General features: G+C 42.0%; 1 protein-coding gene across 2 annotated transcripts; it reads right to left on the bottom strand.

Annotated features, from left to right (window-relative positions):
* Positions 1-669: 669 nt before the first annotated feature.
* On the bottom strand, positions 670-9,897 carry LOC143770426 (chemerin-like receptor 2). 2 transcript variants are annotated; one of them, XM_077260046.1, is made up of 2 exons: positions 9,734-9,897; positions 670-2,915 (listed from the first exon to the last, which is right to left on the bottom strand). In XM_077260046.1, exons 1-2 carry the CDS (start codon positions 9,773-9,775, stop codon positions 1,890-1,892), a joined length of 1,068 nt encoding a protein of 355 aa, XP_077116161.1. In that variant the 5' UTR covers positions 9,776-9,897; the 3' UTR covers positions 670-1,889. The 2 variants fall into 2 exon arrangements, with proteins under 2 accessions (XP_077116161.1, XP_077116160.1); XM_077260045.1 differs by lacking the exon at positions 9,734-9,897 and adding an exon at positions 9,201-9,390.
* Between the last annotated feature and the right edge of the window lie 2,371 nt (positions 9,898-12,268).

Genomic DNA, 12,268 nt, shown 5'->3' with positions numbered 1-12,268 from the left:
TATACAGTGTATGTGCATAGTTGTTTAGAGGTGTGGTTGGATTTTTTTAATGGTTTTTTTTACATTTTTAATTTGTCCTCTTAAGTGAATTGAACCTGTATTATCTTGATTTCCGTTGTAATGCTGAGAAAAATCCCATGCTGTGGCTCTGAGAAGAGCCGGCCAGGGGTGAAGTCGGACATGTCTCATTTCCATTCATCAGAGCTCCAGCTTTGGCCCACAACTAGATATTTGTTCTAAAACAAAAGAGTTTCAGAGAAAGATATGCCTGACTGCAATCATGCAGCTAGGATCTGATTCTTTTTTCCTGCACTTGGGTGAATTAGGAGACAAGTTCCCTTTAAAAAAAACTCCAGCTTTCAAACCATAGTTATCCATCCTAAGTTCCCAAAAGTATATTACATCTTAAATGTGCTGCCTGTCAAAGTATGAAGATTACAGTATTCTGTACCTTGTCCTGTCCCCATAAAGGTTTGATTTGGAGATATCAGATGACAACAACAATAGGATGAATGCAATATTTTAGAGAATTTCATGTTGGTGCGTTATCTGGTTCCAGCTGGCAGGTTCAAAGGAGGGAAATCAATGCTTAACCCAGAAACTAAAGAATTCTTCAAATGGTTCTATAAACTTGTCAGAGGGTGATACCATAAGAAAAAGCTCCTGAAACAAACTAAAGAATTATTTTACTCACTAATAAAGCACCAACATATTCATCAGTAGTTTACCGACATCTTCATCACTTTCCCAATTGGGATTCATAATCTAGATTCCCGATCAGTATGTCATTGGGGTGTAGAAGAAGACTGAAATGCCCAAAGGAACTCAAGGAAACTTCACATGGTAGTTGTCAAAGTGGGAATTTTTAATTTGTCTCTTAGGAAAATTAAACCTTCAGTCTCTTGCTTGCCTATACAATGCACAGAAATACTGTAATATTGAAGTCTGTTGTATGATTGACTATCTCCTATATGATTCAGATGTGGCAAGTTCAGAGTTCTTCAGTAGGTCCTCGGCTGCCATGAAATCACCAGCCTTTGAGCTGATGGGTGACGGAATGAACACATGGAAACATTTCTAGCCAGGACTGATAGCAGCATCCACAGCTCAGCCTAATACATATGAACAGTGCAAACATCCAGCAAGGGGTTAGTACGGAAATATACCTCTATACAATAATATTCTATGCTATGATTATATTACAATCCAGACTGAAGTGAATTGAGTTGTGTTACATACGTATGTGCATATACTTATTACATAGCTGTCCTACGCTGTAATGATCAGCTGACTATGGATGTAACATGACCCATGACATAGTTTTAGGCCACGTTCACACATTCAACATTTGGTCAGTATTTTACATCAGTATTTGTAAGCCAAAATCAGGAGTGGAACAATCAGAGGAACAGTATAATAGAAACAGGGTCAACATTTCTGAATTTTTCACACACTCCTTCCAAAGACTGATGTGTGGAATGAGTGGCACAGGCTGACATGAGAGGTGGTGAGATATCCTTCAATGGAAGTCTTCAAACAGAGGCTGGACAGACATCTGTCTGAGATGGTTTAGTGAATCCTGCATTCAGCAGGACACGATGACCCTGGAGGTCCCTTCCTACTCTAACATTCTATGATTCTATGTACTAAACACTGACCAAATGCTGAACGTTTGGATGTTCCCTTAGGGGGAAATTCTGCATCCACCATCAGAACTTGTGAAAGGAGCAATACGAAACATATAGATAGACTGTGAATCAGTTCCCGGAGATAGACTTCTAAAGTGTAGAAATAAAGCAGGATTTTATAGTGAGACCTCCATCAAGTGCTGGATTTTTCCACATTGGTTTCTCTCGATTAAGGAAGAAGAGGAGTAGATAAGCTGACTGTTATATTGCTTGCTTATCATTAACTTGTTTCATAATTTTTTCAGCTGGATATTTCTGCGTTCCATATTTTTCTTTAAGCATTGACTGTATTGAAAAAGCTTTTTGAAAGTCTGGACTAAAAAAAGCGTACAGCAAAGGGTTTATAAAAGTCGTCAGCGAGGACAAGGCCATGGTGAGATTTAGACCCTTGTCAATAGATGAATTTGAAATCCTTTCTTCGGTCGCAAAGGAAGACAGAAAGGAGAAGACGTGATATGGAAGCCAACAAAGACCATAAATTATTTGGAGGGAGAAAATTAGTTTGAGGCTTGTCGTATATCTTGAGGGTTTCTTCCTGTGATAAAAGAATCCTGTGATAATAACACATGAAATGATAACCAGGAAAGGTACGATGAAACCAAGGACGAATGCAATGGTTACTATGGACTGATACTGGATCGTCTTGTTGTGTTGGACACCATAGACACATTTCGTTGAGTTTGGACAATTGTATGTGTCTTTGAAAATGAAGTAAGGCACACAGAGCCCAAGAGAGAAGATCCAGATGCCCAATAGTTCTTTAGAAGCCAACTTCACAGTCCGATAGGAAATGTAACGAAAGGGAAACATGATCACCAGCCAATAGTCTATACTGTATAATGTGTGAATGAAAACGCTCCCAAACATGTAGAGATAGAAAATAGCACCGTCAAGCCTGCATATAAAGGAACCAAAGGGCCAGTGGATGTCCAAGGCAAAGTAGACCATGTCCAAAGGTCGGATCAATGAGAAAATAAAACCTGCGATGAACAAATGCAAGGACAAGGTTGCTCGATATGTCTTTTCCATTTTGAAGACTTTAAACCATAAGACGAAGCAATTTATGGTTGTGCCCAATAGGAAAACCAAGGCACAAATAACAGCCGATGCAATACCGGTAATGTTGGAATCAGCAGTGATATTGCAATTGATATTACAATATTTTTTCCAGGTAATGTTGACGTCGAGGTTTGAGTAGTTCTCCATTTTCTTAATTGAAAGGATACACTGTAGATTATAAAAAGGAAAATAAATTATATGATGGCGTCTGAAGAGCAAAAAGAGATAAGAGAATATGAGATTTTATTATACAATATACATCTCCTTATCTACATAGCTGATGAATATATGCAGATACCGATTCGGTATCGAACGAAACCGGCAGCCTGAATCTCTTGCCAATAACATATCCTTGACTAGATCTTGTATTTTGTGGATGCTCATTATTAACATTAGGCATGTCCTGCATTTTCTGCTGTATCCTAAAAGATAGAGTCACATCGAACCGACTCCCCATAGGTTCTGTATTAACTGACAAAACCAAAGCATATTGCTGCTCAGATTAAAATTAAAAACTAATAAAAAAGTACCTAAATTGTATAAAAACAACTTCAAACAACATGTCTTTTCAAAACTTTCCAAAAAAACAAATGTGCAGCATCTGCAGCATGTGTATATTTAAATATATATGTGCAATGTGTGTGTGTATACATGGGTATGTGCAGTGTGAGTATATGCATGTGTATACACACTGTGTGTGGGATTACATGATTATATTTGAATAAATATTGTTTTTTTTTGTTCATGAATAAATTGGGATTGTTGTTCATGGAAAAAATATGACATCCCCTGAAAATAAGCGCTAACCCATCTTTCAGAGCAAAAAAAATATTATAAGACCCTCTCTTATTTTCGGAGTAGCACGGTAAGTAGTGCAGAGCTGAGCTATGTTTGTTGTCTGCAGAAGACACATCAATAATGTGAAACTGCAACTACTACTCTGTTGATGCATATGGCAGAAGATAATCCTTTGTCATATGCATGAACAGAGCAGCATTTACAGTTTCATATCTCTGATCGGTCTGCTGCAGGCAGCAATCACAGTTCTACCTTGCACTGCTTAGGTAATAAAAGTTATATTGTCGTGATTTGTAGGATAGTTCAGCTTCACTGGAAACCAGCAGATAGTGATGTAAAAAAACACAGGCACCTAAACTGATGTTGAAGATAAACTTGGGCTGGCAGAATACTACGTAAGAGCATAGAATGCACTAACAAGAAGAGTAAATTCTATGCTTAGATTCCCTTAATGATATGTTAAATATCATGATGCAGTTAAGTCATCAGAGAGGTGGGGCTAGTCACTAACACAAAGGAGAAGGAGGGAGGTGTCTGCTGCACTAAGGGAAAGCAGGGTGCTCCAGGGATAGATAGTTTTAACAAGTTCAGAGTATGACTGCCCATTCAATTATGTGATCAGAATGCACATAGGAGCAGATGGAGATAAAAAAAGACAAAAAGGTATGAGAAAAACTTTTATTTTGGGCTTAGTATGAATTTACTGTGCCTTCTGAAAATTCATTTTAGATAAATATTATTTAAATATACAGATCTTGAAATGTATTATTGCTATATCAGACTTACTTTCTTTCGGTCTAGGCCTACACCTTTCAAGTAAGGATCAGCTCAAATTCTGAAGAGTAGTGATAAGTCATTATGGATGTAGTCATTTTCCTACCGCCACAAGTATACTGCTAAACATGAAACTGCTCAGCAATTCTTAGGTTCTCAAATAATATGGAGGTGACATAAACATATCTTCTCAATTTAGTCTAAGGTTGTTTTTACTTAGAGCTGGTGATAATATATAGTAGGATGCTCTGCCCCATCCGTTTATGGGTAGGCAGATGTGTTGGCAGTGTATATGCAGAAGTAATATTGGCACTGCCAGGTTGATGAGGTAAGAAGAGACTGCTAACACTGTTGTCCATCTTGTCTATACATTCTAATGATGCAGATCTCAGGGGGGCTGAGATAGGAAGACACTGCTCACACAGCTGTGCAACCTGAAAATTTGATCGAATACCTAAGATACTATTTGTGCTGAGGTAAAAAGAGGCTGCTAACAAATAGTGCTGTCCACCCTCTCTATGTGATCTAATACTAGAGATACCAGGGGTGTTGAGGTTAGGATAGGCCACTCACACTGCTGTCCACTCTGCCTCTGTAATCTAATGCTGTAAATACCATGGCTGATGAGGTAAGAAGAGGCTGCTCACACTGCTGTCCACCCTGTCTATCTGAACTAATTCTAGAGATAACAGAGGTGCTGAGATAAGTAGAGATGACTCATACTGCTATCCACCCTATCTGATCTAATAATGTAAATACCATGGCTGCTGCAGTAAGAAGAGGTTGCTCACACTGCTGTCCATCCTGTCTATCTGATCTAATACTAGTGATATCAGGTGTGCTGAGGTAAGAAGAGGACACTCACACTGCTGTCCAGCCTGTCAATATGATCTAATACTAGAGATACCAGGTGTGCTGAGGTAAGAAGAGGCTGCTCACACTGCTATCCACCCTGTCTATCTGATCTAATACTGGAGATAGCAGGAGTGCTGAGGTAAGAAGAAGCTGCTTACACTGCTGTCCACCCTGTCTATTTGATCTAATACTGGAGATAAAATGAGTGCTGAGGTAAGAAGAGGCTGCTCAGAATGCTGTCCAGCCTGTATATCGGATTTAATACTGGAGATACCAGAAGTACAGAAGTAAGAAGAGGCCACTCACACTGCTGTCCACCCTGTCAATCTGATCTAATACTGGAGATACCAGAGGTAGAGAGGTAAAAAGAGGCTGCTCATACAAATGTCATCTCTGTCTAATCAAATAGTGGAGATACTAGGAGTGCTGAGGTAAGAAGAGGCTGCTTACACTGCTGTCCACCCTTTCTATCTGAAATAATACTGGAGATAGAAGGAGTGCTGAGGTAAGAAGAGGCTGCTCACACTGCTGTCCATCCTGACTATCTGATCTAATACTGGAGATACCAGAGGTACAGAGGTAAGAAAAGGCTGCTTATACAGATGTCATCTCTGTCTATCTAATCAAAGACTGGAGATACTAGAAGTGTTGAAGTAAGAAGAGGCTACTCACACTGCTGTCCACCCAGTCTATCTGATCTAATACTGGACAGCAGGAGTGCTGAGGTAAGAAGAGGCTGCTCACACTGCTGTCCACCCTGTCTATCTCATATAACACTGGAGATAAAATGAGTGCTGAGGTAAGAAGAGGCTGCTCACACTGCTGTCCAGCCTGTATATCTGATTTAATACTGGAGATACCAGAAGTACAGAAGTAAGAAGGGGCCACTCACACTGCTGTCCACTCCTGTCTTTCTGATCTAATACTGGAGATACCAGAGGTAGAGAGATAAAAAGAGGCTGCTCATACAAATGTCATCTCTGTCTAATCAAATAGTGGAGATACTAGGAGTGTTGAAGTAAGAAGAGGCTGCTTACACTGCTGTCCACCCTTTCTATCTGAAATAATACTGGAGATAGAAGGAGTGCTGAGGTAAGAATAGGCTGCTCACACTGCTGTCCATCCTGACTATCTGATCTAATACTGGAGATACCAGAGGTCCAGAGGTAAGAAAAGGCTGCTTATACAGATGTCATCTCTGTCTATCTAATCAAAGACTGGAGATACTAGAAGTGTTGAAGTAAGAAGAGGCTGCTTACACTGCTGTCCACCCTGTCTATCTGATCTTATACTGAAAATACCAGGAGTGCTGAAGTAAAGAATAGTCACAACACAGAGTGTGGAGCTGTGCTTTTTTAATACAATGCTCTGTTTAAATTTAGCCACCACTGGAGCTGATAACAGATGATCCATGGGTATGTTGGTTATCAGACCCCCACCATTCTGATTTTGATGACCTATCCTAAATAGTGGTCATCAATATTTCATTCTTGGAAAAGTATTATCCTTAGAAGAACTGTCCCAAGTTGATATATCGAGATTAAATACCTTACAGCTACGCATGCAAACATAGATTTACCAATGGATAGATAGTAAGAGAGATGATAGATAAATAATAGATAGATAGATAATAGATAGATAGATAGATAGATAGATAGATAGATAGATAGATAGATAGATAGATAGATAGATAGATAGATAATAGCCCTGACTGACCAGCCTGACCAAAGAACTGAGATGGGCTTCCAGGGTCGCTGAGTGGAAATGGAAGAGATCCCACTCTGCCAAGCACTTCATCGCATGCAAGCGGTCCCTCACCAGCTTCAAGTCCAAACTCACTGCCGCAAAACAAACTTACTTCTCATCTCATATCCTCACTGTCTCATAACCCTAAACAGCTTTTCAACATTTTCAATTCTCTACTCCATCCCCCAGCACCTCCTCCCTCTCCTCTCATTTCTGCCAAAGACTTTGCCTCCTTCTTTAAGCAGTAGATCAATGCGATCAGAGAAAGCTTTGGCCCACAGGCCCCAATGCCCCTCTTCACTTCTCAGCCCTGTTCCTTCAAAACCAGCTTCTCCACCATGACAGAAGATTAGCTCTCCACCCTCCTGTCAAGATCACATCTCACCATTTGCATGCTTGACCCGCTCCCGTCCCACCTCATCCCCAACCTCTCCACAGTCTTCATCCCAACCCTAACACAACTCTTCAACCTCTCACTTACAAATGATGTCTTCCCATCATCCTTCAAGCATGCCTCGATCACACCCTTCCTCAAAAAGCCCTCCCTTGACCCATCCTCTGTATCTAGCTATCGCCCGATGTCTCTTCTCACTTATGCCTCAAAACTACTGGAACAGCATGATCATCTTGAACTGTCCTCCCACCTCTCTTCCTGCTTCCTCTTTGACTGCTTACAATCTGGCTTCCAACTGCATCAGTCAACTGAAACTGCCCTAACTAAAGTCACCAATGACCTACTAACCACCAAGAGCAAGTGACACTACTCTGTCCTCCTTCTCCTGGACCTGTCTTCTGCCTTCAACACTATCAACCATTCCCGCCTGCTACAGAATCTCTCATCTCTTGGCATCACAGACTTGGCCCTATCCTGGATCTCATCATATCTAACAGACCGAACATTCAGTGTCTCCATCTCCCACACCACCTCCTCACCTCGCCCCCTGTCTGTCGGTGTTCCCCAAGGCTCAGTCCTAGGACCCCTACTCTTCTCCATCTACACCTTTGGCCTGGGACAGCTCATAGAATCCAACAGTTTACAGTATCATCTCTACGCGGACGACACGCAGATCTACCTCTCTGGACCTGACCTCACTTCCTTACTAACCAAAATCCCACAATGTCTGTCTGCTATTTCAGCTTTCTTTTCTGCTCGCTTTCTAAAACTGAACATGGACAAAACAGAATTCATCCTCTTTCTCCCATCTCACTCTGCTCCTCCACGAGACCTATCCATCAATGTCAATGGCTGCTCACTTTCTGCAGTCCCACACGCTCGGTGCCTCAGGGTGATCCTCAACTCTGCCCTCTATTCAAGCCACATATCCAAGCCCTTGCCTCCTCCTGCCGACTTAAACTCATAAATATTTCCTGGATCCGTGCATTTCTTGACCATGAAACCACTAAAACACTAGTGCACGCCCTTATCATCTCCTGCCTCGACTACTGCAACCTCCTACTCTCTGGCCTCCACTCTAGCACTCTGGCACCTCTCCAATCCATCCTACACTCTGCTGCCCAATTAATCCACCCATCTCCTCATTATTCCCAGCCTCTCCACTCTGCCAAGTCCTTCACTGGCTTCCTATTGTCCAGAGCCTCCAGTTCAAAACACTAACTATGACATACAAAGCTATCCACAACCTGTCTCCTCCATACATCTGTGACATGGTCTCTCGCTACTTACCCACACATAACCTTTGATCCTTTCAAGATCTCCTTCTCTACTCCCCTCTTATCTCTTCTTCCCACAACCGCATACAAGACTTCTCCCGTGCTTCCCCCATATTCTGGAACTCTCTACCCCAACACATCAGACTCTCGCCTACCATGGAAACCTTCAAAAAGAACCTGAAGACCCACCTCTTCTGACAAGCCTACAATCTGCAGTAATCCTTAGTCTGCTGAACCGCCATACAACTAGCTCTACCCTCTCCTAGTGTACCCTCACTCATCCCCTGTAGGCTGTGAGCCCTCGCAGGCAGGTTCCTCTCTCCCTCTGAACTTGTGTGTGCCTTGTTTTGCTCATGTTTATTGTACTTGTCTATAATTGCCAATCCCCGTGTAAAGTGCCATGGAATAAATCGCGCTATAAAAATGAATAATAATAATAATAATAAATAATAATAATAGATAGATAGATAGATAGATAGATAGATAATATAAGAGTAGATAGATAGATAGATGATAGATAGATAGATAGATAGATAGATAGATAGATAGATAGATAGATAGATAGATAGATAGAAAGATTTAATAAGGTAATATGGGGGGTTGTCTTACTGGATTACCAGAAGATAATACCAGGTGTTGGGTCCAGGATTCTGGCACGTTGAGGAGATGTGAAGGGGCAGCAGCACTTGGCATGGAGAAGGATGGATGTGACATCCTTACAGCGTCAGACATCACTGCTCGGACAGGCAGGAGACAAGAATCATTGCAGGGAAAGCACAAGTTCTGAGCAGTCGCATCATCAGTTTATCACAGAGCGGCTGACTGTCTTTATTAGGTTATGATACCAGATCCAGCTGCATCCTGAGAGCACACGACAGTAAAAATGGCTGATCTGTACACGTGCGAGCCTGTCCAGGCAGCTACACAGTTTGATGTTCAGAAAGACACTGAGACTCCCCCTCCCCCCCCCCCCCCCGCCATAATATCTGGGCCCCGGTGAGTTCCTGGGCCCACATACCGTGTGCCATCGATAATGTGGGGTCTGGGTGTGACAGTTTCCTCTACTCCTCTTTTAGCTGCACCCCTGCACCCATACATACAGTGATCCAGCGAGCACTGCCGACATACAGGACGATCGTTACCTTTATGAAGATTTCAGGGCTCCTCGGGTTCCAGCTTGTCATCTATGGAGTATATGCACATTTTCCTAGCCGGCGTCCCTGTATTGCTGTATGCTTGGCTCTGCCTGATAACCGTCTGCTGAGAACAGGCTGCACCCTCCTCACTGAATAAACGGAAGTATGAAATCATTATTCTATCCGTCTCTTATGAAATACTGATTCCTGCAATGGTGCATTCAGCTTGTCAACACATGTAGAGAGCAGTGTATCCTGGATGCAAATATATATATATATATATATATATATATATATATATGTATATATTCCTAAATATGAAAATTTGCTCGGTCAGAGGGCTGATATACAAATAACAAAAGACTGACTGCCACTTCCAAATCAGAAAATTGGTGTGTGTATAGGTGCTCTACAGGCTTTAGCACCACAGAGTGCAACTTTACTTGTTTGTTATGTATAGAGACTATTCTTACTTTGCACCTGTACTCACTAGTTTTCTGATTTGGAAGTGCCAGTCAGTTTTTTTGCTATTTGTATATCAGCCCTCTGACCGATCTCTTCGCCCTCCAGCTTGTGGTGGTTTTAATTACAGCAGGATCTTACCTACCCATAAATTTAGGCTTTTGCCTTAGAGAGATGTTCACACTAGATAGATTCCCTGCAAAACTTGAGATCACCTTGTCGTTGGTTGCTGTGCATGCATGAATTGGCCAAATTATTTGCTAAGTATCTCCATGTTTTCTTATTATTATAGCAGCTATGCTATTCATATTTCATATGTTTCATATTTCCATGATTTAGCACTACAGAGTGCAGCTTTATTTGTTTATCTATTTGTTTGCTATATATAGAGATGACTACTCTTAGTTTGCACCTGTACTCACCAGTTTCCTGATTTGGAAGTGATGGTCAGTCTTTTGTTATTTGTGATCAGAGCACAGTCAGAGTTTCACAGATGTGTGAATTTGGCCTAAGTCTGTCTTTACATGGCCACACATACCGCATGTGCAGCCAGTTGAAGGGAATCTGTCACCACATTTGACCTATCTAAACTTTTCATATTAGCTTAAGTGTTATAGAATGCTGAAAAAAAGTCATCCCTGTATGCCTCATCAGATGTCTTGTTGTTGATAAATCATCTTTTATCGCTTTATATAAATGTCCCCTTCCAGGCTCTCAAGAGAACACTGCCTGAAACATAACTCTGCCTCCAGAGATTATTATACATGAAGGAGGAGTTACCAGTATGATGTGTAATGGCCGCCCTCTGCCTCCAGAGCTTATTATTAGAGATGAGCCACCTCCCTAGTGTTCGGGTTCGGTTCGTCAAACAGGGACGTGTTCGACAAACTGTTCGTCGAACGTTCGACGAACACCGTCGAACCCCATTGAAACCAGTGGCAGGCAAACCCAAACACATACAAACACATGGAAAACACATAGAAAACACCTTAAAAGGTGTCCAAAAGCTGACAAACTGCTCAGAAGACACAACAAACACATGGAAAAGTCACAACTACATATAGTCATGCGAAAAGAAAAGAGGTGGAGGAGTAAAAGGAGGAGGAAACACAGATATAGGCATGTCATGCCCTTCTAAAATCAAGAAAGGCTGGAGTAAAAATCTAAACTCACTCTACCAACACCCAGACGTCTTGACAAAAACAATAAAAAAAGAAAAATCTTTAGGCAGAATGGCGGCGGGTCCATTCAGAACACTTTCCTTAGAAGACGTAGTGGTACCCCCGTTGGGAGTTGTGCCAAAAAATGAACCCAATACATTCAGACTAATCCACAATTTGTCATATCCAAGGGGCAGGTCAGTAAACGACAACATCGACGTGCAACCAAGTACAGTACATTGTACTGTACCTCCTTTGACGAGGCAATCAGGGGGGTCAAGAAGTTGGGAAGGGGCACCCTAATGGCCAAAACAGACATTGAGGGGGCGTTCCGGTTACTACCTGTGCCTCCGAATAGTGTTCTCCCATTGGGCTGCTTCTGTGAAGGAGCGTACTACATAGATCACTGTTTGCCCATGGGGTGCTCCATATCCTGATCACTATTTGAGGCGTTTAGTTGCTTCCTCGAATGTGTCGTCATGGACGTTTGTAAGGCGGCACATATTATCCATTACCTCGACGACTTCTTATGCCTGGGCCCAAAAGATTCGCCACAGTATGAAAACACGCGGTAGTCCACCTGTGAGAAGGAGAGAGCTGGAGGGAGAGTGGACACCCCAGAGCCGAGGGGTTAGATTGAGAAAGAAAGAAGGCGGTGTAGCTTGCTTCATGGGTGGGGTACTGTGCAGAGTAGCACAAAATGCTATTAGGTACAAAACGATTGGGCTAGATGCAGTTAAAAATTAGTAATTAGATCAACAGGCGGTGTAGCTTGCTTCATGGGTGGGGTACGCTGCTGAGTAGCACTAAATTCTACTAGGCCCAAAAGGATTTCCTGGGCTAGATGCCGATAAAAATCGTACTTAGGTAAACAGGCGGTGTAGCTTGCTTCATGGGTCGGGTACGCTGCTGAGTAGCA

This window comes from Ranitomeya variabilis, chromosome 4 (genome assembly GCF_051348905.1).
Source record: "Ranitomeya variabilis isolate aRanVar5 chromosome 4, aRanVar5.hap1, whole genome shotgun sequence".
Taxonomy (NCBI): domain Eukaryota; kingdom Metazoa; phylum Chordata; class Amphibia; order Anura; family Dendrobatidae; genus Ranitomeya; species Ranitomeya variabilis.
This window is presented reverse-complemented; position numbering and strand designations above follow the sequence as displayed.

Coding starts and splice junctions, on each gene's coding strand:
- LOC143770426 (XM_077260045.1), bottom strand. CDS start 9,323: ATGTCTGACGCTGTAAGGATGTCACATCCATCCTTCTCCATGCCAAGT. Junction 2,916..9,200: donor TATTATCTTCTGGTAATCCA/GTAAGACAACCC, acceptor TATAATCTACAG/TGTATCCTTTCAATTAAGAA.